This window comes from Vitis riparia, chromosome 1 (genome assembly GCF_004353265.1).
Source record: "Vitis riparia cultivar Riparia Gloire de Montpellier isolate 1030 chromosome 1, EGFV_Vit.rip_1.0, whole genome shotgun sequence".
Taxonomy (NCBI): domain Eukaryota; kingdom Viridiplantae; phylum Streptophyta; class Magnoliopsida; order Vitales; family Vitaceae; genus Vitis; species Vitis riparia.
Window position 1 is genome coordinate 23,834,648 of NC_048431.1, and position 27,920 is coordinate 23,862,567.

Here is a 27,920-nt window from a genome sequence, read left to right on the forward strand (position 1 = left end):
TATTAATGGAATTCTTTCCTCATGCATGACATCAATGATGTTGAGCATAGTATATAAAAATAAGTAAAAAAATCAAATTGAACCAAGTAAATCCTGCCATAATTAAAATTATAGCAAAAGACAATTTAACTTTTCTAGAAATTACTATTATCGATTTATTTAAAGAATAAAATAATTGAATAAATGATTATGACAAGGGAACGTGGACCCTACCCTCATGTGGAGGTAGTTAAAACTTATCGTAAGTGAAAGCATTTTATCATTCGATATTTGAATTTTGTAATCTCCGTTCATTTTAGTATTAATAATTCTTTCTAGTATGCTTCAAGGCGTGAGAGGCATAACAGAGAGAGAGAGGCATAACAGAGAGAGAGAGGCGTGGCGTTGATTTGGTCTCTGCGCGCAGTTGCAGTGATTTTTCCGTGAAGGATCGAGCCTACAGATTTTCGTTTCTCCACTTCTTAATTTCGAAGCTCCTGGTGGTTGCCGTTATTGACTGCATCTGGCTTCAGGTGTTGAAATTGGGTTCGGGGGGCGGAGCTTCGAGCATGAGAATCGTGTTGCGCAGCTCAATCGCTTCCTTGTCTTCTTCTTCTTCTTCTCAAGTTGTTACTTCTACTCTTGGCTTTGCGTTTCGCGGCTTCTTTCCGAGCTCTAGGGTTTGGATTCGGTCATCTCCTCGGCATTGCAAGCTGTTTCAGACCTTGTTGTTCTGACCTAGATAGGTCTGGGTCTTCTCTGTTCACGTTGTTGTTGTTGTTGGTGGTACTGGTGCTGGTGATTAAGCGGGGAGTGTCGTCGTTTTGGTTAATCGTGATTTGGCTTGCAGATCATGATGTCGAGTGTGCAGGCTAGAATCGGGAGAGAACGGCAACGGTATAAGGATCATCTCAGGCTTGTTGCAGGGTCTGTCACTCTTTATTTATTTATTTTTTCTTTTCTTTTTTTTAATTTTTGTTTATTCTTACTGTAGCATCTTTCATAAAGAATTTCATCGTTTAACAACATCTCCATTGATATATCTTGATTAGTAGTAAGCAAGCATTAAGATGTCCAAATAAACAAGTGTTTGAAAGAACTTATGTAGGTCTATGACCATTTGTTGCTTATATTTTGAGGTTTTCTGCAGCGTAGTTGCATTGGGGATATGCAATTGTTGATTTGGAAAGATACAGAGGCTATGCTTGGTTCCTGGAAAGTAGAAAAGAAAAAAATGCTACAGAAAAAGATTTTCTCATGTTTTGTTTCACCGCAGTGAAAAATATCATAGAAAATCAAATATAATTAAGATTTGTAGTTAGAACTGTGCATGTTTTCAAATAATTTAATCTTGATGTAGAAAAGGAAAAATAATTTATATGATTTAGAAGAACCATGGAAAAAATAATTTTTATGTTTATTTTTTATTTTTTTTCATTTTTTCTTTTCTTTTATTTTTCCTCTATATTTTATTGTCTTCACATTTTCTGACAAATTTTCCGGGAATCAAAGATAGCCTTAGATGCCAAAAATGTTGCTATTCACAAATATATTTGCTGCAATTTTATTTTTATTTTTATTTTTTTGTACATTCAGGGGTTTACTTTATAAAATCCAGCTATTTTGGTACTAATAATTCCTCAATGCATAAAGCTTTCTGAAGGTGTTGTTTACCCAGTTTTAGTCAGCATTTTATTCTTCTTGCAGCCAAATCAATACTTTATCCCTTTTCCTCAAAACATGAAGTCATGGAATTGATGCACAAATACTAAAATTCATACTTCATTGGAAGCCTTTCCTTTCACGCATAAGTGTGAACAAAACAGCTTGAGCAGAGCGACTGGTTTGGATTCCGGTTTTGAGCTCATGAAATGCTCAAGCTCATTACTTTACCTCTGTTGTATGCTAATTGAAGTAGTGGCCTTTTAACTGTGGAGCTTGAACATAAAGGCATTTTCTGATTGTTGAGCCTTACTTTTTGTAATATTTTTCCCATTTGTTTTCCTATTCCATTCAAAAGAGAATGTGTTTGAGCATCGTAGTGTTATTTTTTTTCTTCTTCTTTTTGTGTTATTATTTATTTATTTTATTGCATTCCCCTTCTGCTAATTTTTTGCCATGTTTAAATGTCTGGGAAGCTTTTCTTTGGATGGTCTTTATATTTTACTTACTAACTTGGTGCAAAAAATAGGTGCATTCCCTTTAAGTTTGAGAAAATTGTTGATGGTCACACACGCAATCCAGAGAGTAGGTTGCTTGTCCTCATGATTTCTTCACCAAATCGCCATGACCTTGTGTTTCCTAAGGTATCTGTTTTCTTGCTGTCTATAGTACTTTACTCTAATTTCGGCAAGAGATGGGAATTCTGGACTTAACTCTAATTTCCTCATTTGATTGTCAGGGTGGATGGGAGAATGATGAGACTGTTGAACAAGCTGCATGTCGTGAAGCATTGGAGGAAGCAGGAGTGAGAGGAATACTTGGTGTATGTTCCACATCCTGGCTTAGTACAAGCACAAAAACTATTTCTCTCACACACAGACACGGATCATATACACACACACACCCATTAGCTTGGATTTGTAGCTACCACAGTGATCAGCTGCTGATGCAGCAGCTGTTTCTTGACCATCTCTTTAATCCTCATCCAATGTTATATCATGATTCATGTGATCCACTTTAAGAGCATCTGTCCCTTTGTTGGAGCAACTGGAGCACCTCAAAACCCTAAAACTTGACAAACTCCAAAGTAGCTCTTACTTTCAAGTTGTTTATTGGAATTTTATGTTCTATATTTCATTATCCATCATACAGGACATTTTTCTTTTTTGTTTGGTATTTTTGCATACATTTAGCTCAGGTACTCTCTATATTTGTTTGTTAATTTTGGAATTTGCATGGGCAGTTGCACCAATTCATCATGTTTACTATTTAATGCTGTTCCATTTTATGAAAATAGTAGCAATTGATGCCATTTGACGTCTCATAGTGAAAAAGGAAATTCAAATACTTCACATGAATATGTTTCTAATCATTGAGTTATCTAATGAAGGCCTGATTTTACACTTTCTATAGGAAAATCATCTAGGAGAATGGGAATTTAGAAGCAAGAGCAAACAGAATAACTGCAGCCTGGAAGGAGGTTGCAGAGGTTACATGTTTGCACTGCAGGTGACTGAAGAGCTTGAGTCCTGGCCAGAGCAGGCATTACATGATAGAAAATGGGTATGTAATCATGTGTTGCACATAGTGGGGCTTGCAGAGCATACGATTTATATGGGGAAGAGAAATCTTTCCTCTGGTTTAACCTCTTATTGATCTATCATAACCATCTATGGAAGGGGATATTTTGTAATTATTGGTTTATTTTCCTTTCCAGAATGGAACTAGTTTATGACTGAAATTTGACTATTTGATTAAATTGATGTTGGTCATGAATTCTTCTTGGGAAGCTTGTCAATTAAATGATGTGAAACCATATTTGCATTATGTAATTATGAGGCAAATGATGAGATATTATTGGATCCTATAGCTTCTAGAAGTAAATTTTGGGATTTTCACTTAAAGCTACTTTTGTTTCCTTTGCAGCTTACTCCCAAGGACGCGTTTAAACTCTGCCGATATGATTGGATGAGGGAAGCTCTTAAAAATTTTTTGACCTCTCTCCCAGAGGACAAAATGAACGAAATGAGGGAAGAGTTGGTGGAGTTTTCTATGATGCCAGTTCCAGATGCTGCAAAAGAGCGTCCAATTTTATCCTCTGGCCGGTTTGGGAAGACCTCAGTTATGCAATGTCTTGAAGGGTCTTGTAATAAAGTAACTGTGCAGGCTTGATGCATCCTATAGAATCCACTAGAGTAAATTAGATACATGCCCGTGATCTGGACTTTGTTTGTTGAAGAGGCCTTTTTCAATCTGTCTTGTTCTAACCATGTAAAATTTGTAGAAATGACGCAACAGAAGATTGTTTGTGTTCACCTGTAGATATTAGTGATTTTTCTCTTCATTTTGGTTGTTTGGAATGTAAAATTAATGTCACCTTCTCATTCTAGGAAATTTATCGTTTTTGTGCAATTTTGATGCTGAATATGTGAAAATGATTGGACATCAAGGGTGTGTTTAGATGTCCAATGGTGTGGCCTGATGGGTGTTATGTATTTGACATTATATTTGATCATAAATCTTTATTGGCACTTGGCAATTAAAGAAAATTACATCCATTTCGGACCTTATGGTTTGGCCCAACTTGAGGCTTTCTTAACCAATTTTGAAGGTGGGTACCAATTTTTGTGATGGCACCATTCACTATTATTGATTTTTCTTCCTTCTTAACTTCACTCTCATGCGTTCCTGGTGAATAGCCAACCAAGATATTATGATGTTAACGTGTGTGGTTATTACTTTTATATTTATCTTTTGTTTAATTCTTAATGCTGTCATTTTCTCTGCAAAATTATTTCCCCTGTGCAGCGTAGTCAACAGATCATCTTTAGAGTCAAAATGAATAGCACAACGGTGATTGTTGCCTCACAAGTTGCTGATGTTCAAATGCTAAAAGTCACCCATCACTGAGGTTTGGGTTGCTTTCTATTTTGATCCAGCTCAATACGTTTATTTACTGAGGGTCCCATTTAGTGAACATTTTTGGAGGGCACTAGCTTTTGAGAAGAAGAGAAAATCAATAGAATTCTTTCCCAGTATAGACAGAATTCTTCCAAAAAATGTGAACAAATGGGTGCTTTTAATTAAAGTACACAAAGTCAGGACATGTGGTTGGACGTTGGCTTTGAAATGTTACCTATATGAAGGGCCAACATCAAAGTTGATCCAACCATATAAGTGTGATGTCTATGGGCTGGGACAAAGGGTCTTAGTGCAAGTTTGCGTTGTTGAGACCCTATTTGGATTGGCTTTTGAAAAGCCCAGAACTCTTCTTTAAGGTCAATAAAAGTTTCTGGATTTGTATGGATATATGTACTAGGAGAGTTTTTAGTTTTTTTAAAAACTATAATATGGAACCATGCCCATGTCTCTTCTTTCTGGAAGTTTCTTTTTAGTTTATACTGTTATTTCCACATTAAAATTAAGTGGGTGGCCCACTAACCTAGTATTTAGCCAATTAAAAGAATACCCAATATCTTTAAACTGTTATAAAGATATTTACCCTTTGATGGAGTGGGTAAATTATAATAATAATAATAATTTTATTATTTGGAATAAAAACAGTTATTTGAATAACATGTTCAGAACAATTTTTGAACGTGTATTCTTGACTCTCTTCTCCTATCATTAAGATATATATATATATACAGAAACCCCTTCATGTGCGGTAAGTGCTCTCTTCCATCAATTACAGAAAACAATTCTGTGTATTAAGGTTTGATAAGGAGAATAAGAGATCAATGATTTAAGATCTATAAATTGAAGAGAATCTCTCATGGCTGCGTGTTCTTCAAATGGTATGTAATTTATTTTAATTTTGTTTTTATTATTTTATTTTCTAAGATGAGTTTGAATTCAATGATCTGGAATATTGTGTGTTAATTTCCGTGTTAAATCTGAACAAATGGTATTAGAGCAAGGTTGAATTCAAATATTCAGAATTATTGATTTATAAAGATTAAAATTTGAGATTTATCTTCTATTAATTTGTCTCACTAAAATGAATAAAAAAAAATTAATTAAACAAAATAAAGACCAGCCTCAACGCGTAGAAGGAAGATTTTTTATTTTTCCTTGCAACGCTGACTGGATCGATACCGGTGAGGGGCGCTGGTCTGGAGGACTGGTTTGGCGTTAGTCCGGTGGTCGTATTTTTTTTAGGCGCGCAATAGCAGCGCCGTTTTCAGGCGCCATGTCCCGTTTTTCACGTTCCAGTCCAGGCGCCATTGCCGGCGCCATTGAAGGTGCCATCTCGCCGGTTTCAGGCTCCAGTTTAGACGCCATTGCCGGCGCCATTGAAAGGCGCCGATTCTCCAGCTTTCAGGCGGCAGTCAAGATGCCATTGCCGGTGCCATTGAAGGCGCCGTTTTTAGGCGCCATTTCCTGGTTGCAGGCGTCGTTTCTCAGGCGCCATTAGAGGCGTTAGTTGCAGGCGCCGTTTCTCAGGCGCCATTAGAGGCGCTATTTGCAGGCGCAGTTTCCTCGCCATCAGGCGCGCTTCAGGCACCCTTTTCAGGCTCTCCAAAAGTGCCATTTAAGGCGCTAATCCAAAGATCTTAATTGTTTTATTATTTGATTTGAACCTTTGTGAAATTATTATTATATCTGATGAATGCAGATTTCTTTGATTTTATTATGATTGATTATTGAATCAGATGATTATTAAAGATACTATTTCCTTGATTTTTTTATTATTTGATTTGAAGCTTTGTGAAATTATTATTATATCTGATGAATGCAGATTTCTTTGATTTTATTATGATTGATTATTGAATCATATGATTATTAAAGATACTATTTCCTTGATTTTTTAATTCAAATAAAAGAATTAATTTCATCTTGTGAATATTTTATCTAAAGACAATTTATAAATGTAAAGTTAACTAATTTAGATAGTTGCCAAAGTAACCTAAATTAGTGAGCCTTGTATTTATTGAATTGCATAAAAGAATAAAGGGAGACTTGTAAAATTCTTAATAATTCTCTTTATAATTAGGAGAATGAGACTAACCCAAAGGAGAGTAAATTTCTGCTAATTATTAATTAATGTTTTTATTTTGTGTTGCTTAGAAAGGTAAAATGGATACCCAAAGGTAACATATAAATGACACAAAATAGTAAAGTGTTTTAAGCTCCCTCCAAGTGAACACTGGATATGTTAAAATTTACTTGAAGGAGAATTTTAATGATATCAATTGTTCATTGCTATTTATTTTATACTTGAGGCCTTATTGTGAGCATTGTTCTATTTTGTACAGTTCCCACTTCATTACACTCTCTTGCATCTGGAATGACTGTTTTTGATGGGTCGAACTTTTCTGAATGGTATGAAAGGGTTCAATTCTCACTAGGCGTATTGGATGTTGACTTGGCTTTAATAACTGATAAACCTCCTGAAGCTACGGATGACAGTACTCCGGAGCAGGTGGAACAATCAAAAGCCTGGGCAAAATCAAACAGACTCAGTCTGATGTTTATGAGAATGACTATTGCCAATAATATCAAGACTCTCTCCCTCAAACCGAGTTTGCCTCGGAATTTCTGAAATCTGTTGAGGTGCGCTTCAAACATGCTGATAAGTCCCTTGTAGGCACATTGATGGCTGAATTGACCACCATGAAATATGATGGTTAGAAAGGTATTCAACAACATATTTTAAACATGACTGAAAAGGCTGCAAAGCTTAAGGCACTAGGCATGGGTATGGATGAGTCATTCTTGGTACAGTTTGTCCTTAACTCACTTCCATCACAGTTTGCTCCATTCAAAATCCACTATAATACTAACAGTGATCAGTGAAACTTGAATGAGCTCACCAGTAAATGCATACAAGAGGAAGTGAGATTAAGACAAGAAGGTCATAATCTTGCTCTTGCTGTAACTCATGGAGTCACGAAGAAGAAAGGAAAATTCAGAAAATGAAAGAAGTTTCCACCTAAGAAAAGCGGACCTAGGGAAGGTAGCCAGAGTCATGATGGAAAATTCACGGTAAGTTGCAACTTTTGTGGCAAGAAAGGGCACGTGAAGAAGGACTGTAACAAGCGCAAGGCTTGGTTCGAAAAGAGAGGTATAAATCTTTCTTTTGTATGTTATGAATCCAATCTTGCTGAAGTTCCTTCAAATACTTGGTGTATTGATTCTGGAGCCACAACTCATGTGACTAATTTAATGCAGGGATTCCTTACAACCAGGAAACCAAAGGAAAGTGAAAAGTTCCTCTATATGGGAAACCGTCTCAAGGTTGAAGTGGTAGTTGTTGGTACCTATCGCTTACTATTAGAGACGGGTCATCAGATGGATCTTTTAAACACTTTTTATGTACCTTCTATCTCTAGGAATTTAGTTTCCTTGTCTAAATTAGATGCTACTGGATATTTTGTTTTATTCAGTTCTGGACAATTAAGTTTGTTATTAAATTCTGTTACAATTGGTTCTGGTATTTTATGTAATGGTTTATATAAAATTTCCTTAAATCATGAATTTGCACAAGCTTTGATAACCCTGCATTCAAATGTTGGTTCAAAACGTGGCTTAATTAATGAAAATTCTTCAATCTTGTGGCATAGAAGACTAGGGCACATCTCTAGGGAAAGAATTGAGAGATTAGTGAAGGAAGGAATTTTACAAAATCTTGACTTCACTGATTTTCATGTATGCATGGATTGCATAAATGGAAAGCAAACTAAACATACAAAGAAAGGTGCCACAAGAAGTAATGAGCTTCTTGAGATAATTCATACAGATATTTGTGGACCACTCTCTGTTCCATGTTTTACAGGAGAAAAATATTTTATCACCTTTATAGATGATCTATCTCGTTATGGTTATGTTTATCTAATACATGAAAAGTCTCAGACCATTGACATCTTCGAGATGTTCATAACAGAGGTTGAGAGACAATTAGATAAAAAGATTAAAATTGTGAGATCAGATCGAGGTGGTGAATATTATGGGAGATATGATGAATCAGGACAAAATCCTGGTCCTTTTGCCAAATTCCTTGAAAAGCGTGGCATTTGTGCTCAGTACACAATGTCTAGTACGCCACAACAGAATGGTGTTGCTGAAAGACGTAATCGCACATTAATGGAAATGGTTAGGAGTATGATGAGTTACTCTTCTGTACCTATTTCATTGTGGGGTGAAGCCTTAAAAACCGCAATGTATATCTTGAACAGAGTTCCTAGTAAGGCAATTCCAAAAACTCCTTTCGAGTTATGGACTGGTAGGAAACCTAGCTTGAGACATATACATATATGGGGTTGTCTAGCGGAGGCAAGAATCTATAACCCACATGAGAAAAAACTTGATTCAAGAACGATATCTGGATATTTCATTGGCTATCCGGATAAATCGAAAGGTTACAAATTTTATTATCTTAACCACAGTGTGAGAATAGTTGAAACCGGTAATGCCAGATTCTTAGAGAATGACGAAATCAGTGGGAGTAATGAACCAAGAAATGTAGATATTGAGGGATAAGAGTGGATATCCCACCACCTTTTTTACCTCAAGAAATTATTATCCCTCAACCTATTCAACAAGTTGAGGAAAATGAGCAACATAATAGAGATGGTTCATTACCACCAGAAAATATTGCCATTGAAAATGCTGTAGAGCCACCACAACCGGCATCTTTGAGGAGATCTCAAAAAGAAAGGAGACCTGCCATTACAGATGATTATGTGGTGTATCTATAGGAATCTGATTTTGATACTGGGATAAGGAAGGATTCGGTTTCATTTTCACAAGCTATGGAAGGTGATGATTCTAGTAAATGGATGGAAGCTATGAATGAAGAGTTGAAATCTATGGCCCATAACGGTGTCTGGGATCTCATCGAATTGCCTAATAGTTGTAAACCTGTCGGCTGTAAATGGGTCTTTAAGACAAAGCGCGACGCTAAAGGCAATATCGAACGATTTAAGGCCAGACTTGTGGCCAAAGGTTTCACTCAAAAGGAAGGTATCGATTACAGAGATACCTTCTCTCCAGTTTCCAAGAAAGATTCGCTTAGAATCATCATGACACTTGTAGCTCATTTTGATTTAGAGTTACGTCAAATGGATGTGAAAACTGCATTCTTAAATGGGAATTTGGATGAAGATATCTACATGGAACAACCTAAAGGGTTCGCAAAGAAAGGAAATGAACACCTAGTTTGCCAATTAAAGAAATCCATTTACGGTCTTAAACAAGCTTCCAGACAATGGTATATTAAGTTCAATAATACCATTACATCTTTCGGATTTAAAGAGAACATTGTTGATCAGTGTATAAATCTGAAGTTAGTGGGAGCAAGTTTATATTTTTGATACTGTATGTCGATGATATTTTGCTTGATAGCAGTGATCTTGGTTTATTACATGAAACCAAGGAATATCTCTCTAAAAACTTTCATATGGTTGATATGGGTGAGGCAAACTATGTTATTGGCATCGAGATCTTTAGGGATCGATCTCGAGGAGTGCTAGGTTTATCTCAGAAAGGATATATTGATCGAGTTTTAGAGAGATTTAATATGCAGTCATGTTCATTAGGTATTGCACCTATATTGAAAGGTGACAAATTAAGTAAAATGCAGTGCCCAACGAATAACATGGAAAAGGAGCAAATGAAGAAAATTCCTTATGCATCAGCTGTGGGGAGTTTGATGTACGCTCAAACATGTACAAGACCAGATATTAGCTTTGCTGTAGGCATGTTAGGAAGATACCAAAGTGATCCAGGATTTGAACACTGGAAAGCTGCAAAGAAGGTGATGAGGTACTTACAAAGGACAAAGGATTATATGCTCACATATAAAAGATCATAACAATTAGAGGTTGTCGGTTAAAACAATCAATTACTGCTTCATCCACGATGGAGGCCGAGTTTGTTGCTTGTTTTGAAGCTTCAAGTCATGCTTTATGGTTGCAGAATTTTATCTCAGGGCTTGGTGTTGTCGACTCTATTGCTAAACCTTTGAGAATATATTGTGATAACACCACAACCGTTTTCTTCTCTAAGAATGGCAAATTTTCTAGTGGATCGAAACACATGGATTTAAAGTATTTAGTTGTTAAAGAAAGAATCCAGAAACAACAAGTGTCAATTGAAAATATTAGGACCACACTTATGGTTGCTGATCCATTAACTAAAGGATTACCTCCAAAGGCATATTTGGAACATGTTATGAGGATGGGCCTTTTGAGTAATCCATAATATGTATGATAATGAATGGTGGTTATGTAATTGACAATTTGCACATTAAAATTGTTTCTGTTTATTCTTGTTTTCAATTATGGGTGCACGTTTTATTGTTTGATAAACAAGAATTGTCCTGACAAGACAAATTACAAGAGTTGTTTGGCATTAAGGACTGGGTTAAAATTAAGTGGGTGGCCCACTAACCTAGTATTTAGCCAATTAAAAAAATACCCAATATCTTTAAACTGTTATAAAGATATTTACCCTTTGATGGAGTGGGTAAATTATAATAATAATAATTTTATTATTTGGAATAAAAATAGTTATTTGAATAACACGTTCAGAACAATTTTTGAATGTGTATTCTTGGCCCTCTTTTCCTATCAATAAGATATATATACAGAAACCCCTTCATGTGCGGTGAGTGCTCTCTTCCATCAATTACAGAAAACAATTATGTGTATTAAGGTTTGATAAGGAAAAGAAGAGATCAAGAATTTAAGATCTATAAATTGAAGGGAATCTCTCATGGCTGCGTGTTCTTCAAATGGTATGTAATCTATTTTAATTTTGTTTTTATTATTTTATTTTTTGAGATGAGTTTGAATTCAATGATCTGAAATATTGTGTGTTAATTTCCGTGTTAAATCTCAACATATACTTGCGCTTAATTAAACTTTCATTGTGTCAACATTAATTTTTTGACATCATAGTTTTGGTTTTAGCTTCAATTTCCAACTAAAGCCAAAGACAAAAAGTTATTGGGGCTAAGAGTCAAGTCCGAGCTCAATTAAGGGCTTATGGATTGTGGCTTAGCCAACTTTAGTTGCCTTACTCTTATGCGCCTTGGGCTCTAACCAGTTGAACTCTATAATAGAGAGAGAGATGACTTGAACTTGAGAATTGGGTGAAACCTAAGATCAAGGATGAAAATATCATAAGTTGACAAAATATTGATAGTCGAATTTAATTTGACCAAATGTCAATAATTTAGCTAATATTGGTACCAAGACATGAAATTTACATAATATTAATTACAGGTGGAAATGTGAGACGTTGGTCCCTTGAGGAAAATGATATATGGATGATAAAATTAGTGAAATTAGCCAATAATAAAATATGTGTCGATTCTGATGTTATTGAAACACTCCCTAGAATTTTTGGCATAAAGATCGGGCGTTCCAAAACATGAAACTAACATGCTCCCTAGAAACCCTTGTAAGAAATAGCTAGGAAAGAGTGTTGCAAGTTGCAACCGAACAGATATGGCAGCAGTATAGAGTCTAAAGAGTAAAGACTGTTTGGTGTGAAAGGCCAAATGGGAATACGGCTGTGGGGATTAGGTCTATTTTCGTACTTTTGCATTTTGGGTCAAAAATGACTTTGTCCTTGGAAGGTGAAAGTAGGGTCAAAACTAGGGCTTCTGTTTCAGTCAGGGAAAAGTCAAAAGTGTGTTTTGCGTGGGAGATATTGAGTCATTCACCTTTGGGCTCAGATACGCAGAGAACCTGATGAAGGGATTACGGATGCCATGAATATGGACACCAAGGAAAAATGGAGAAGGAAAGGAAGAAAACCGAGTCTCTGGAAAAAAGGATGTCAAGCTTTGCATTTTTCCACTGCTAAATGGCAATGTGCACGAGAAAAATTCTATGGCTTGACACAACCTCATCAGAGGCTGTTTAGCCCCCCTTTTGACGACTTTTTTCTATAACAGTTTGTCTTTCTTGAGGAATGCTAATTTGATAATAATAATAGAATAAAATAAAAACTATTTTTTATTATTGAAAATAGAAAATTAAAGTATTAATTTTTAAAAACTTCAAAACAAAACATGATAAAAGCATTTCATATCCCTAGATAAACTTTTGTTTTCCTAACATCACTTTCCTACGCTGGGATGAGGTTTTGTCTTTCTTTTTTGTAATACCAATTGTGGAGAAGTATAACGCACGTTCACCTTTTGGGTCCGCGGTGTCACGTTAAAATTTCCAACTGTGGGCCTGTGGCCCTCGTCCCTCTCCCCTGGGAGTTTGCATGTCATGTGCGTATGTAGACTCTTTTTCAATAAAACTACCATTTATTAATTTCTTTATGGTCGTCTCACATCACAAAAAAGGAATAAAAAACATAAAAGAAAGTTTTGCTTTGAATTAAGGTTATATCTATGACTTTTAAAATGTGTGTTATTTTTTTATTTGATTTATTACAGAAATTTCCAAAAATAAAAAATAAAAAAGTATTATAACAAGGGAAAAAAGAGAAACCAAAAAGGAAAAAATGATGTGATGGTTGCAATAGCACTATCGAAATGGAGGCTTCACACTCGCTTTTCATCAGACCTCATGAATCATGACGAGGTCAAGTTTCAAGGCCCTTTGTCATGGTTGCCATCTGGAGGCCCTGGGCGTACGCCATACCTTGAAAGCGGCCTGTATATTATTATCAATTGCTAATCACCCCAGAAGCCAGAATCAACCACTACAAAGTGATATTATTCTTATCACCGGTTCCAAGGTAATGTAATCAATGACGTGAATTGGTAGGAGAGGAGGAATGAGTCTCTGGCTCAGAAACTTCAAAGCAAAGAGTGATAGAATATGGATGAGTGGAGCCTACCGATCTCAACGACAACCGCGGCTTCTTTCTTATTCCTCTGTCAACTCCCCACAATACTTGGTGTTTTCATCAGCATCAAAACAAACGTAATCTGGGTTCTAAACTTTTTGATACGCGTCCCAGGACATGGGGTTGGGGGGTATTATAAAGGATTGGAGTCAGTGGGTTTAGCGTGGAAAGTTCAACTCCAAGGAAGACTTTCCCACTCGAAGAATGACCTTGCCTTTTATTGCCTTCACCGAAACCTTGGCATGTTTTTTTCTTTAGTGTCTCAGAGGAAGAATTTCAGTTTTGCTGCACTGGATTTGGCTTCAGGGTCAGCTGTTGAGGTGAGTCTTTTGGGCTTTCTTTTCTGGGTTTTCTTTTGGTTCAATCACTTCTGTGTGTCTATGGAGTTGTAGTGGGTTGCAGACTGAGACCCATGAGTGAAGATTGTTTTATGGTTTTTGCTGCTTTAAAGTTTGTGTCTGAAACAAGTTCAACTGAGAATAAATATGAGAGGAAAGGCATCAGAAAACAGAAATGACTTTCTTTTCCATGAAATTGCTTAGGAGAAATTTTAGGCAGGTAGATGAAAATTCGGGTGTATTTCAAGATTGAAACGTGTTTTTCAATTCTTAATTGTGGTTGGTTTTGTGGATTGTAGGTTGACTTGTCATGTGAAGAGTCTTGGGTGTGATGGTATTTTCTGATTAGAGGTGAAATCTGTGAAATTCCATAGGAATCAGGAAGTCCTCTGCAAGTTGAGGTGGATTCAATGGACGGCAATATTGGAATGGAAGATGTTGGGACGGCAGTGCTGCAGGAACTGTGGAATAGAGTGACCCTTCAAGCTATGGTGTTTGTTGGTGAAACAAGTGACATGGTGTTTGAAAAGGGGTTCTTCCAAGAATTTTCCAAGAGCATATCTGAGCTAAGGGTCCTCTTGCAAGCCTTGAATGTTGAGAAGGTTGAAGCAGCAATGAGTGTGAGACCAACGAAAACCGCATTGGAGACCTTGGATTCTCAGCTGAAGAGAGCCTGCAAGATCATCAAAGACTACAAATCCAGGAGCCGCCTCAGTGTCTTACTTCAGTCGCGATCTGTGCTCTCACAGATGAAAGCTTTGGCTGAAGAGATTGCTAAGACAATATCTTCATGGCAACTTGTCAATCTCAATATCTCCGTCAATTTAAAATCCAAGACTGAACAAATAATTAACAGTCTGAGTTCAATGGAGTTCCATTCAGCGGTTGCAACAGAATCCCTTGCTACAGAGATAGAGAAATTGATAAATGAGAATGGCAGGAACCGACAAAATGCTATAAAGCTCCTGCAGAAGATTGGAGAAGCAGTTGGTGTGAGCTCAAATGCATCCCTGGTTCAGAATGAGCTGGCACTTTTGAAGAAGGAGAAAGAAGAGATGGAAGCTCAAAAGAAACAGGCAGAGGCATTTCAGTTATCTCAACTGATGCAGTTTTTGTATAGTACAGAAATTGTTATGAGCCCTCAAGATGAGGAAATTGCTGCATACCATCACCAATATCCAACTGAGTCTTTCAGATGCCCATTGTGCAAAGAGATGATGAGTGACCCAGTTGCAATCGTCTGTGGGCACAGCTTTGAGAGGAAGGCGATTCAGGAACATTTCTGGAGGGGAGAGAAGACCTGCCCCATATGCAGAGAAAGGCTCAGGTCCACGGAGCTTACTCCAAATCTTTCGCTTCGGAGCTCTATAGAAGAATGGAAGCAAAGAGACATGGACTTAAAATTCCAAGCTGCACTTCCTGGAATCACCTCCAATGACCACTCTATACAGAACAGGGCCCTGGAGGAGATGCAAGTTCTGATGGAAAGGCCACGCTATACAGAAAAAGTTGCAGAGGAAGGCCTCATCTCAAAATTTGTGGAAATGCTCAAGAACAATCAGCCAAACAGAATTGCTGCACTGAAATGCCTTTTTTACTTGGCTAAATACTGTGATAATCACAAGGTAAGATCAGCCAAAAAACTGGGTGATGCAATTCCAACTCAAGTTCCCTCTATTCTCAATGTAAGGGTTTTTCTTGTCTGAGATAAGCAGGAGGCCATCATTGAAGCAGGAGCTGTTCGCTGCATTGTGAGGCAGTTCTATAAAGGTGAAGCAGAACCTGATGCTGTTGCAGTCTTGTTGGAGCTGTCAGCAAGAGAAGCCCTTGCAGAAAAAATAGGGAATATCAGAGACTGCATTCCTGTTTTGGTATCTTTGCTCAATTACAGTAATCCTGATGTGTCACAGAAAGCCCGTAAGGTGTTGCAGAACCTCTCCTACAACACTCACTTTGTAGTCAAGATGGCTGAAGCCGGATACTTCCAACAATTTGTTGCCTGCTTCAACCAAGGTAAACTGATACGTCAGGCGATGAACCTTTCTGCTCTCTACAGTTAAATCATTCCAGCAGTCTTTTCTTGCAGGACCCCATGAAACCAGAGCATCGATGGCTGCGGCCTTAATACAAATGGAACTCAAGGGGAACAGCATTAGGGAATTAGAAGACAAAACATTCATACACAACCTAGTCCAAATGCTTTCATCAAGTTCTCGAGCATGCATTTCAGCTGGCCTCAAATTAATCAAGAAGCTCGTAGCTTTCCCTAGGATGGTAAAGCGGCTTCTGGCAGATCCTGCCACAGTACCACCTTTGCTTGGCCTCATCTCAATTGTCAAGACCGACCCACGCTGGAACCAAGAAGCTGCTGCAATCCTTGCTCTACTGGTGGAAGGCAGTCAGTTCACTGAACACCAGATGTATCAGGGTTTGCAGGAATTGCAATCACAGCACAATATCAATCTCTTTTTGCAGCTCATAGCCAGTTCTGATCCCCAAACCAAGGTTCAGCTTTTGCACTTGCTGGTTGTTCTGGGCAATAAATTCGAAATGGCTAGAAACCTGATACGAACAGATAATGAAGCAATTTCCTACCTTTTTTCTTCCCTTGAAGGTGATCAGCCTGAGGTGAAACTATGGGCTATGAAACTCGTATACTGCATTTCTGAAGGTCATCCTGCTGGTGTTCCACTTCCACCATCCCCTGCAAAAGAAACAGCCATCAAAACCCTGGCAAACATCCTTTCAAATTCACCCAATATTGAAGAAAGATCCACTGCAGCTGGAATCATCAGCCAGCTTCCCAATGATGATATCATCATTGATGAGATACTATGTAAATCAGAGGTATTAAAAGCCATTCATGGAGTGATTTGCAACCTTGATGAGGAAAGCGATGGGACCAGAGCACCAGACAATTCAGACGCATCCTTACTGGAGAATGCTCTGGCAGCACTACTACGCTACACAGAACCCACTAAGCCACAACTTTATAGGCAAGTGGGCAAGCTTGAATTGTATCCATTGCTGGTTCGCATCCTATCTAGGGGCAGCTCGCTAGCCAAGCAGCGGACAGCCACTGCACTTGCCCACCTATCCCGATCAACCAGCTTGTCAATCTCTGATTCAACTATCACGCGACAACAAGCTTTTCCACTGCCAAATGTAATGAAGTTCTTCTCCGGTATGTCCTGTTGCAGCTCAGGAATGGCAGAATGTGTAAACCTGTGTAGGGTTCATGGTGCTGCTTGTTCATCAAGGGACACATTCTGCCTTGTCAAGGTGGATGCACTGAAGCCACTAGTGCAAAATTTGAGTGAGAAAGAATCTGGTGTGGCAGAGGCTGCTTTGATGGCACTTGAAACTCTGCTAACAGACCACAGCACACTTCCCCATGCAACTGCTGCCATTGTGGATAGCCAGGGAGTGGTGGCCATTCTCCAAGTCCTGGAGAAGGGCGATTTGCCTGCCAAAATCAGAGCCCTAGACCTGTTCCAGAAGATCCTGGAGCATACAAGGATGAATGGCCCATTAGCTGAGAGGGCTGAAAGGATCCTTGTCCAGCTCCTACAAGATGATGATCTCAGGAAGAAAGTGGCTTTGGTGCTCAAGCAGATGGGCATCCTACCGGAGCAGTCTTCCTACTTTTAAGTTGGTTTCTTCTTGTACATTGTAAACCAGGAAAGTGGGGTGGGGGTGGAAATTGATCTAGAATTAGATTACAAAAAGGGAACCTGTAAACTGACCAGGTCAACTTGTATAACCATATACATATGACATGTCTGATTTTTAATGAGGCATTATCTTGATTGTATTCTTGCAATGGAAAGGAATAAATGGAGGAGTTTATAACTTTTCTCTAATGAAGTTTATTAAGCCAACTACGCTGAACAAAATTCTCTGTAAGGAAGAAGCAATATGCATGAGAAAATCCAAGCTAAAGCAAATTTTAGTATGTTTTTCACGGTTCAATGCCTTCCACCTGCATGCTACTAGGTTTTATGCACATGCCTACAAAGTGTTGAATCCAAACTTGCGGAGTATTTTCCTTGTCTGAATGTATACATGAAAACCCAAAGATGTTCAGGAACACATGGATATGGGAGGTGTCACTTCATACAAGGATGCAGAAGAACATGCAGAACATTGTTGTTTCTCTTGATTGCCATAGTTAACCATGTCTACATTCCCAGGATTCACAAAATCATGACTAGCAGAAATGAGCAGCAGGGACAATGGAAACTTCTTCCATTGACCATAGCATTAATGTCAATACTCATCTATCTTATCTTTGTATAGGGAGAGAGGATGAAGCTAAAGCTAACTACAATGGATTCAGGCCAAAGCTGATCTTTTGTTCCTGGAAGCTACTGCCGTTGTATTCTTTTTTGGAAAGAAGGATGATAGAAGTTTATTAAAACGAAATCAATGAGCCCAAAGCAAGCCTTTATAGGAGCATTGGCATTATGAATGAACTTGAGTTTGGGGGTAATGGGATGAATATTTATATATTTAGTCAAAGAAAATACATCTTTTATTACTTGACTGGAAAGAGAACTTTAGTCCAAAATATGAATCAAATAAAAACAATTTACAAACCAAAGTTGTGAATCCGTTGGGATAAATAATAATCGGATGGTTGAGGCTCTTGTTTTGGAATTCCTAAACCAAATCTACTAAAATGAGGTTGAGACCAACAAGGGGTTGGTTGGTTTATATTTATTTCCAAGTCAAGAGAAGAAGAATTCAAAGTATCAAGACTAAATCGCCAGACATTCACGGCTCCAACAAAGAAGAATTGCCATCCATCATCCATCTACATATAGCCTTTCCCATTTAGTGAGATTTCCCTATATAAATGGAACCAAAAGCATTGTCCAAGCAGAACTGAAAACCATCACAGATTTGACATATATTTCAATTCCCAATTTTCAGTTAAATCCCAACAATCTTGAGACAATGGCTTTGAGAGCAACAGTAAGTGCTTTCTGATTGTGCTTATGACGTCAGTTTTATCATCCTCCATGGTTAATGCTGAGTTTTTCTTTATGGTTTAACTGGGTATTCTGTTGCAGGGCTATTGGAGATCAATGCTGAATCGTTTAGGAGCAAATAGGTCATTTGCAACATCAACCCCACCAAGAATGAAACAAGTCTCATCCACCTTTGACACTGCCCATGGTGGTCAGTCCAAGTTGAGAGGTATGATCAAATTAGAGTTTGCACCGGTGTATGTGGTGGTGGGGATGGTGTTGGTGGTTGTGGGGATGGCTGTGCACACCGCCAAGCAGCAGTTGTTGCACGCACCGGCAGTGACCTTCAGCAAGAAGAAGAGGGGGAACATGGCAGAGGTGTATGACCCTGACGCTGCTTTTGAGTCGGCCAACAAGTTTCTCACCAAATCTTTCCTCAGAAAGGTTGCCCACATTCAGGACAATGAAAAGACCATTCCTGACCCCATGAGGGGTGATGCATTTAGCAGGTATGCATGAAAAATTACCAATCTCAATTTATACAAATTCAGTCCAAAAAACATAAGTTCTTATATGGTATGTGTGGATCATATTTGAATCCATGCTGAATGATGATTGCTGTTGAAATGTATGTAGCCCTCGTCGCACAGAGACACTTAAATCTGCTGGGGTGGAGTCGGGCAGTCGCTGAACCAAGGATCATGGTTGAGGGGGTTGATTGGTGTCTCTTAGCAAAATGTGGAACATATGCTCTTCTTTTTTTTTTTTTTTCAAATTGACCTGGGCGTCATGTTGTAAATAGAATTTTGGGCTTTCATTTTTGTAGCTGTGGAAGGTAGTTTTCCTCCTCTAACCCTGAATTTTGGTGTGGCAGAGAGAGTTTTAAGGCTTATATCCACCCATATGATATTTGACTTGTAAAATAAAGACACCATTGCTGCTTTGCTATGGTAACTCTGTTTGGATGATCTTTGGAAGTTTCTGCTAATCTAATAGTTGATATTTCAAAATAACCTTGAAGACAACAATTGTAGATCGTTAGAAATCCTATAAAAGGTTAACATAATGGATCCAACATTGTTTATAACGTCTGAGTTCTTCAAATTCATGTCCAGTGGAGAGAGTTGAGGTCAATCTCAGGAGATTAATAACTGGCAGTGGGTTTAGAGATATGAATATGCTCTAGTTTGACATTCTTGAAGAGGATTAGCAGAGTGGGATTCTCTACTCAGCTGATTGCCTCTTCACTGAGTTCAAAGGATCAATAGGAGGTTGTGGATTTGTTGACATTCTCATTGTGAAAGCAACTGCATCAATATCATACATGTTTGGCAGTTGGCAATATAAAATTGGTGTTAGGCTCATATTTTCTACAACCTGCAAGCCAGTATCACTACCACCAATTATACGAATAGGCATCAATTCTTAAGGACGACGAAGAAGGAAGAGCATACCACATGCTCAAATGGAGGAATGTGGTTCTATAATTCTTTTGGAAATAAGTTTGATATCTAGAAACAGGTAAAAGGAACAAAGAATCTTGAAAGACTTCTTTTATCTTGTTCATGTTGCCTAAAGGACAACCTGTGGGCCTTTGAATTATTCATTGAAACTATCAAGTCAACTGGAATAGATTCATTTCTGAAGCTGCATTTTTATGGTCAACCACATCCCAAGCCCTAAGTTTTTCAATACTCTACTGAGAAAATCCTATTTGGAACCTGAGCATGAGTCTCAGCCTTGTTTAAGGCTGGGCTGAACCTATGCGCAACATTCTGCCTCCTGGAAACTTCTCTAACTATAGTTTCATCAACACAGATTATTGCTCCATGTCTTGCTTGTGAATGATCTCCATTGGAATTGACTCAAGTACGGATCAAGAATCAAATCTTGGGATAGTATACATTCGCCTGACCATTGGGATGGGCGAAGAGGCAATGCAGATACTTTTCCCATATTCCCATAGGTATCAAACTTCAGTGTGCAGTAGTTGACACAGCGACCACCTTTCTGGGGTTAGTACAAGATAAACTCACAAGTGGATGAAGAATAGCAAACCATTTACTAATTTATGTGGTTTGGAATTTGATGGTGTGAAAAGAAGTAGAGATATGGATAAAGATCACGATAATAAGCGCAAGATTCACACATCTTTGGATTGTTTTGAGTTGCAGCTAGGTGTCACCATATAAAGAGCATGGAGGTTTGTAATTTCCGGTATCAGCAACAAAGAGCAGGTGTGAATTGTAGAGAGTAAATGAGGAAGTTGTCAATCTCCCTCAAAGGCTTCCAATTTTCCTGGCTGATTATCAAGGTTGGAAAGTTGGAAGACAGTGGGGGACCTTGAAAGCTTACCCCAGAATCAATATTACTCATCTGGTTATTTGGTACCAGTTTCCCTGATCATTGGGAAGACGGCAAGATTGATTTGAGGTGAGATGTTTCCTCTTCTTCTCAAGAGATTGTGCTTGCTTTTTAGAGATTAATGCTAATGCCCATGATACTCCAAATCACAAATCATTTCTTGGAGAAGAGATTTGGGGGGATAAGGAGAAAAACTCTTAGTACAACACTTCTACCAATCTCATTTCATGGCTCCTTTCAACTACACCCTTGCAGTTTCATCACTAGTCACATGGCATGTTCACCTCGTCAAGTAATGATTAGGGTTCATGAAGCATTTCAAACACTGCCTTATTCTGCAATTATTTAGAAGCATACCTTATATAGATGATACCACAATTTCATTTATCCTCTGATGAATGCATTTACCTGCAGATAGGAGAAAACATCTAAATGAATTGCCCTCACCAAGTGCCATAACTGTCCAAACCATCCAAACTAGTTCAGGGAAAAGTAATGTTCATGGTAAAGCATAAAATCAAATATCCATGATATGATTCATTAAGGGATGAAAATTTGGTAAAAACCCATTACTCATAAACAAGCTCCTCTACCATCAAATGTTTAATAAGAACTTTTCAAAAGGGCCTCTGGTTTTTCTGAGACTGCTAAAGTATCCAACAAATCGAGAAAAATCAATATCAACCAAAATCCCCAAAATACACACTATATCACAACATTCCCCCCAATATCCATGAAAACAGTTCAATGTACAACCTGTATCCTGCCATATCTTAACCAAACCTGCGCATGCATCTCCCCTCTTGCAGGAAACTAGAATCTAAAAACATCTTTTTAATGCATCCAGGCAATGGCAGCAACTGATCCCAATCAGCCAGGTTAGCAAATGTTTCTGTTGGCTCTAAGATAAAAAGACGCCCAATACTGCACTATAATTGAGGCTCTACAATCCAACTTCAACGGACTCCATGAATCTTCTCTCTGACTGTTGAACCATGTTGCATTCCAAATTCAGCAGCCAACATATGTATATCAGGTGTTATCTCCCAGTTCCCTTTATGGTCCCGGTTTGTGTGTCTCGGCTGGGGTCCGCACCTCTCTGATCCGCCAATACTATCAATTTGGCTATGTATATCTTCAAACTCCTCAGCAGCAACAGCTTGTCGTTTCCCCATCTCTATGTCAAAGCTCCTTTTGGGCATCTCAGGGCTCATAGCATGGCCCAAGGACATTGAAGTGTTGAAAACAGAAGAAGAGTCTCCCTTCACCTGAGCACGGAAGTTGTTCTTAGAACTAGGAATTTTAGAGAAGAAGATCTCCCTAATATTGCGCCAGCATCCAAGGTTATGAGGATTCATTTTCCCATCATATCGATACCGGAAATTCTCATATGTGGTCTGCATAAAAAATAGAAATTAGGGAGGAAAAAAAGTGAATATAAATGGAAACAATGAACAGAAAATACAGGTTAAGTGTAAGGAGAAGGAAGAAACCTGATTGGTGAAAATTAAGTAGAGATGAAAAGCAGTGAGACCTCCAACAAACCAAGCTGCTATGAATGTGTATAGAATGAGAATTCCTGAAACAGGGGACTTCAGAAAAGCCCTCCCAAGACTACAATGGTATGCTTCCATTATTCTCTCAATGTTTACCCAGCAGAAAGCAAAAACATATAGGCAGAGCATGGTTGTGGAGGACACAAACATGAAGAAGAATCTATAATTCCTCTGCAAAATACAATGTAAACTGTTAAGCCTACAAAAAGAGAAAAATGCCTTCCACATCCTGCATAGACAATTAAAAACCCCAAAATTCATTTGAAATAATAACCATGAATACAGAATCATACATGTCAAACAATGATCATGAATAATTAAAGGATGATATACATTCTACATAGGGAACATTTAATATTTGAAAACTCCAATACCTAGAGCACCTTATTTCTTGCTCAGTTGGCTTGCAAGTGATAGAAAGAGACCACAACAGCTAACTTGTTACGACCAAGTACGTTATGGTAAAATATTAGGAAGATCAAGAGGTTTGAACTATTAGAGGTCATTTTTTGTGTGGACAACCATGTCTTTTTCCTTTGAAACAAATTTTTGAGAATTTTTTCAAACAAAAACACTGGAGAATCATCTCAATATAGTCTCTAATATATTATAATGGTTCTTATGTATACTGCATTGGTTTCATTCCACTATCGTTTCAAAGAAAAAAAGGCCATTCAAAGTTAAAAAAGATGGTTGGCAGACTCCTATTAGAATCTTATCATGATCTGTCGGTGCTACTTTTAGGCTACATGAATCCTTTCTTCCTTCCTACTCTATCTAGAGACATCTTCTTTAGAACTTTGGTGATCATGTTGTTTCTCACTATGTCTACACATAGTGACCTCGTTGAGTTGAACTAAAAAAAAATGAGTATGGAAATATAATATTACTCACAACTTTTCATATGGTAGGCTTTGCAACTAAAATGTCTTTGTTTCTTTTCCTGTATTATAAAATAACCCCTTAAGAATTTATTTGTCCTTTAGAACTCAGTTGCATAGAGCTGGTTTGACACACTGCAAAAGAACTGTGGTTTTGCAAGTCTAGAAAATTATTGAGGGGGGATAGGGACCTAATCACCAGTTCGCCTCAAAATTAAAGCAAACTACTGTCACAATAAATTCAGTAAATTTGAATGATTTCAACACCAAATGGTAAGTGCGAGAAATTCTAAGAATGGATAACATCAAATTTATTTATGGAAAGAATTTCTACACCTGGAGCATACCTTTCCAATACATTGCCCTACCCATGGGCAATGGTGGTCAAAACGATCAACACAGTTATTACATATAGAGCAATGAGAGCATCTTGGTGGGCGATATAGCATGCATGTTTGGCAGTATTTGACCTTGACTACCATCCCATTGACCATGACATCTTTTGTGGGAGGTATATTAGGAGCACCACTCTGGCTTCCTACCCAGTCTGTAGAGATACCAGAGGCAGTGTCGTCTTCTGGTTCAGGAGGATGTGGATTACGGGGAATAATGCCAGGATCTCTTGCAGAAGTAAGGAAGAGAAGGATCATAATCTGCCACAGTTGACAAGCTTACAACATCAATTAATAATTTGTCAGAGAAGTCAAGAGTGTCAGGAAAATGCAAGTGGTTAATGAAAGGTCTCACGAAAGATTTTTCACATTGTATGGTTTAATAAGAGATATTCAACAAAAACAGCAAATTTTCCTATTGGTTCTCTTCATCTATATTTTAATACTTCGTTGTATTTAAACAAGGGGAAAACATACAAATTATGTGTTTTTGGTAAGAAGAAAAAAATACCACAGATATCCAATGTTCCACAAAAAAAATGCACCATATCTAACAAACATGGACAGCAGTATCAAGTTATTGATGTAAGTTGTCTAACATGTGGGCTAAAAAATCTGAAAATATGTTCAACATGGAAACAATGCCAATGGAGCCACTGGTTTATCAATTTTTGGCGGGAGCAAAACAACCACATTATTATGCAAAAATTAATAATTCCCCAATCTGGAGAGACAATACATTTACTAAGAATGGTACTTGCGAAAATTTAAGAAGCAAACACGTGTACGCACACTGCACATTATATATATGTGTATAAAGACCAATGTGGAGTGCCATTTCATAATACAATCACAAATTCTAATTGTGGCCCTATCAAATTAATCAGAAGAAAAGTTTATTTTTGCCTTAAAGCAAATCCCTGGGGCACAAGATAAGCTCCATTAGATCCTCTTTCACAATGTCCAAAACATGATTTGTGTATAAACTTTAGGTTTGTTAAGTATTTCAAATTTAACTTTGAACTGCCCCAGTTTTATCAATACTTCAATCTATAGGGAGTTTCATCAACATCTTGTCAGAAACACCTGACCAAATTAGAATTACAGATAGAAGATTATCATATCTTATTATTTTTTTATCATTTATAACAGTAAATGTTTTGGTAGTACATAGGATGTCAAGATGTAACAGGAATAGATCTTTAAGAAGCTCGGTAATTAAAAGTAAGCAAAAGAAGGAGAACTCACATATACTGTGAGGGCAACAGAAATACCAACAATAAGATTGCCAAAATGGTGGTTGAATTCATCAATGAGCCTTTGAGAAACAAAAGCACAGAATAGTATTACTGGAACCACAATCATGGACACTGTAAGCAACAGAGACCTTGCATCTGGACCAAATATAAGTCTTCCACCACAGAAGAATCTCTGCAAGAGATTCACAAGACTATGTCAGATGTTCGGGTTAGTTGAGAGAAGCAAAAGACAAAATATATTGGCTGTGTTAAAAAATCAAAATACACAAATTGCAGAACCTTGTATAACTTTCAAGTACAACATATGGACCAAGAAATATCAAAGATGATCAATATCGATGTTAAAAACAGCTGACCAAACGTGGAAACAACAAAAACAGGAATGTGACAAAAATTACTCAAAAGAAGCATTCAAAATACACATGGCCTGCCCCAAAATAAATTCCCATCCCCAATAAAACAGCAGAGAACCAACAATAAGTGGTGCTTATACACATGGGTGTATGTCAGTTTCTATTGAGAATTTGTTCATGTCAAAGCAGAAATAAATTTTGCTTGAATAGCATTTGGCAGCTTCAAGTTTCCAAAGACATAATCATCTTCAGTGACAATTTTGTTGTTGGAAACTTCAACTTGTTTCCTAGTCAAAGAAGACCACTAAGTCAATTTCTCCAATAATACATATGAAGATGGCTCAGCCAGGTAAAATCCAAAAGGAATTGTAGCCAGAACATATATAGAAGAAAAAGACAAGAGGGAGGCAAAGGATATAGCTTGTCAGAAAGCGAAGAAGTAACATCAAGAGGAAAATGCAAATGGGACAGCTTACATTGCTGCCTTTCCAGATTTGATAAACCCTCATTGTTGGGGTATTGGTATCAATGATTCGCCGGTTAGAGTCGGATAGCTGCGGAGGCAGCGGTGCTGTATAGAATTTTCCCTGCATATTGGCCAGATCTTTTGCCCTACAAGCTCCAAAACTAACACATTTCACCCAAAGAAATCTGTAATCTGCAGCAAAACCACACCAGAAATGACCCTCATCAGATAATCAAGAGAAACAAACACATAAATGTATATAAGCATACAGAAATTTCTTGGAACCCAAATCACAAAGAGTCTTTCTTTTCTTGACCCACATGGATTGAAAGAGATAGAAAAAGGGTCATCTTACATTGAAGAAAAATAAAATGGGAAGAAGAAGAAGAACACGACGGCGAGGAAGATCCATGGAATCACGAAAATGCTAGAGGAGAATCATTCATAAAAAAAAAAAAGGAGTTTTCTTTTTGTATAGAAAGCTATGGAGGAAGCCCGGAAGCCCTCGTCCTTCATGACAAAAATCATCAGAAACCCGCAGCAGGCATCTATGGAATGGCATACAATTATGGTAATAAAAACCAAAAAAGGCAGAAGAATGAAGAGAACCTGAATCAAAAGAAGATGATCTACAAATCTTACCTTAGAGAAAACAAACGAAAAAAAAAAAACAAAAAAAAAAAGGGGAAATGGGTGGGGAGAGAGAACAGGAGCCAAAGCTGTCACCGTGAAAGAAACGAGAAGGGGAGGCTCAAACCCACGTCTTGTTTCAGAGTTTGGCAGAGACAAATGAAGAGAGACAAGTCTCTCTTTGTCTCTGCTCAGACAGTACGGATCAAGCCGGTCCCTGTTTCTCTGCGCCCAGAGGCAGAGGAGAAGACAGGAGCAGAAGGTGATTCTTCTTCTGCCCTTGGCACACCCACCCCACGATTCTATTTGTTCGTGACAAGTCGGATCTCCAATTTCAACGCTAATGCTGCCACCCACCTCTACTCTATGGCATTACTCGCCACACAAATGCTACGTCGTCTTTGCCGGACAACCTTTCTCACTCTCTTCCCTCCTCCAATCCCCCACCAACTCCACTTTGGTTTCCCCTCTCTCTCTTTCTCACTCTTCTTTTCCTTTTTCCTATTAATTATCCTAGTCTCCCTGTTTGGCTGCCCAGAAAATGTATTTCACCAACAGGAAAGTAATGCCTTTTTTCGATGTCATTTTGATCTTTCTTGACCAAAATAAAGCAAAATTCATGTGCATTTATTATTTTACAAATCCAAATTGTTTGAAGCTCAAAAACAGTAAAGCAAATATGAATTTAATTCTGAATAACATATGATGCCAGTTCCTCCTTAATCACACTGCAGACGCATGCAAACGGTGGTCATAGACTGGCCCACATAAAGAAAATTGCTGATGTAAATAATTCATCCCAACCCAGTTTTTTATTTGATTTATTAAACTTAATGGAATAATTCTTTCATAATCTCGTAATTAAGATTCAGAGTATGATCAGAGCCCAAATTTGTTAATGTTTTTTCAGAATTGGAGTAAAGATTTTTTGGGTAGTGGAGTTTCTTTCTCGGTGCCTTTGTTTGTTTTGGAAGTTTATACAGATTTAAAGAAAAAACCAGCCCCAAAAGCAATGATAAGAGCAGGGTTCAAAGCAAAATAAGAAACACCTCAACTTTAATCAGAGTCAGCTGGGCATTGGGTAGTTTGCCAACTTTTCAAACAAAAGAAATTTTTTTAAGATAAAATAACTGACACCCAAATCCAGAAAATGGATGGAGCCCACCACCTTGTGAGCTTCATTGTAATCAATCTTACGTTAAAAAACCAAATTCATTTCACAATATTGGACACTTTAAGGCAAAGATCCA

The 27,920-nt window shown here is 37.8% G+C and overlaps 4 protein-coding genes across 8 annotated transcripts; 3 read left to right on the plus strand and 1 right to left on the minus strand.

Moving 5' to 3' along the window:
* The first annotated feature begins 337 nt into the window (after positions 1 to 337).
* Positions 338 to 4,195, plus strand: LOC117922443 (nudix hydrolase 13, mitochondrial-like). Its single transcript, XM_034840578.1, has 5 exons — positions 338 to 906; positions 2,171 to 2,285; positions 2,381 to 2,464; positions 3,055 to 3,204; positions 3,568 to 4,195. The coding sequence occupies exons 1-5, from the start codon at positions 833 to 835 to the stop codon at positions 3,811 to 3,813; spliced, it is 669 nt and encodes a 222-aa protein (XP_034696469.1). The 5' UTR covers positions 338 to 832; the 3' UTR covers positions 3,814 to 4,195.
* Positions 4,196 to 13,369: 9,174 nt separating this feature from the next.
* Positions 13,370 to 17,659, plus strand: LOC117922991 (U-box domain-containing protein 43-like). 2 transcript variants are annotated; one of them, XM_034841245.1, is made up of 4 exons: positions 13,370 to 13,778; positions 14,171 to 15,421; positions 15,512 to 15,809; positions 15,883 to 17,659. In XM_034841245.1, exons 1-4 carry the CDS (start codon positions 13,431 to 13,433, stop codon positions 17,445 to 17,447), a joined length of 3,462 nt encoding a protein of 1,153 aa, XP_034697136.1. In that variant the 5' UTR covers positions 13,370 to 13,430; the 3' UTR covers positions 17,448 to 17,659. The 2 variants fall into 2 exon arrangements, with proteins under 2 accessions (XP_034697136.1, XP_034697145.1); XM_034841254.1 differs by having other exon boundaries at positions 13,688 to 13,778; positions 14,096 to 15,421.
* A 981-nt stretch (positions 17,660 to 18,640) lies between these two features.
* On the plus strand, positions 18,641 to 19,737 carry LOC117923003. Its single transcript, XM_034841265.1, has 3 exons — positions 18,641 to 18,773; positions 18,872 to 19,278; positions 19,406 to 19,737. The coding sequence occupies exons 1-3, from the start codon at positions 18,756 to 18,758 to the stop codon at positions 19,458 to 19,460; spliced, it is 480 nt and encodes a 159-aa protein (XP_034697156.1). The 5' UTR covers positions 18,641 to 18,755; the 3' UTR covers positions 19,461 to 19,737.
* A 1,903-nt stretch (positions 19,738 to 21,640) lies between these two features.
* LOC117924461 (probable protein S-acyltransferase 7) lies at positions 21,641 to 27,349 on the minus strand. 4 transcript variants are annotated; one of them, XM_034843069.1, is made up of 6 exons: positions 27,028 to 27,349; positions 26,051 to 26,232; positions 25,211 to 25,393; positions 23,918 to 24,223; positions 22,627 to 22,860; positions 21,641 to 22,530 (listed from the first exon to the last, which is right to left on the minus strand). In XM_034843069.1, the coding sequence occupies exons 2-6, from the start codon at positions 26,165 to 26,167 to the stop codon at positions 22,090 to 22,092; spliced, it is 1,281 nt and encodes a 426-aa protein (XP_034698960.1). In that variant the 5' UTR covers positions 26,168 to 26,232; positions 27,028 to 27,349; the 3' UTR covers positions 21,641 to 22,089. The 4 variants fall into 4 exon arrangements, with proteins under 4 accessions (XP_034698960.1, XP_034698986.1, XP_034698970.1 ...); XM_034843095.1 differs by having other exon boundaries at positions 26,964 to 27,349; XM_034843079.1 differs by lacking the exon at positions 27,028 to 27,349 and adding an exon at positions 26,683 to 27,010.
* Positions 27,350 to 27,920: the final 571 nt, after the last annotated feature.

Bases quoted from the DNA above. Each gene is read 5' to 3' on its own strand.
- LOC117924461 (XM_034843069.1), bottom strand. From the start codon at position 26,167: ATGCAGGGAAAATTCTATACAGCACCGCTGCCTCCGCAGCTATCCGAC. The intron at 25,394-26,050 runs GTAAGCTGTCCC...AATCTCTTGCAG, and splicing joins AAATCTGGAAAGGCAGCAAT to AGATTCTTCTGTGGTGGAAG. The intron at 24,224-25,210 runs GTGAGTTCTCCT...CAACTGTGGCAG, and splicing joins CTGTTGCCCTCACAGTATAT to ATTATGATCCTTCTCTTCCT.
- LOC117923003 (XM_034841265.1), top strand. The intron at 19,279-19,405 runs GTATGCATGAAA...AAATGTATGTAG, and splicing joins AGGGGTGATGCATTTAGCAG to CCCTCGTCGCACAGAGACAC.
- LOC117922991 (XM_034841245.1), top strand. From the start codon at position 13,431: ATGGATGAGTGGAGCCTACCGATCTCAACGACAACCGCGGCTTCTTTC. The intron at 13,779-14,170 runs GTGAGTCTTTTG...GAAATTCCATAG, and splicing joins CTTCAGGGTCAGCTGTTGAG to GAATCAGGAAGTCCTCTGCA. The intron at 15,422-15,511 runs GTAAGATCAGCC...TGAGATAAGCAG, and splicing joins AATACTGTGATAATCACAAG to GAGGCCATCATTGAAGCAGG.
- LOC117922443 (XM_034840578.1), top strand. From the start codon at position 833: ATGATGTCGAGTGTGCAGGCTAGAATCGGGAGAGAACGGCAACGGTAT. The intron at 907-2,170 runs GTCTGTCACTCT...TGCAAAAAATAG, and splicing joins CATCTCAGGCTTGTTGCAGG to GTGCATTCCCTTTAAGTTTG. The intron at 2,465-3,054 runs GTATGTTCCACA...CACTTTCTATAG, and splicing joins GAGTGAGAGGAATACTTGGT to GAAAATCATCTAGGAGAATG.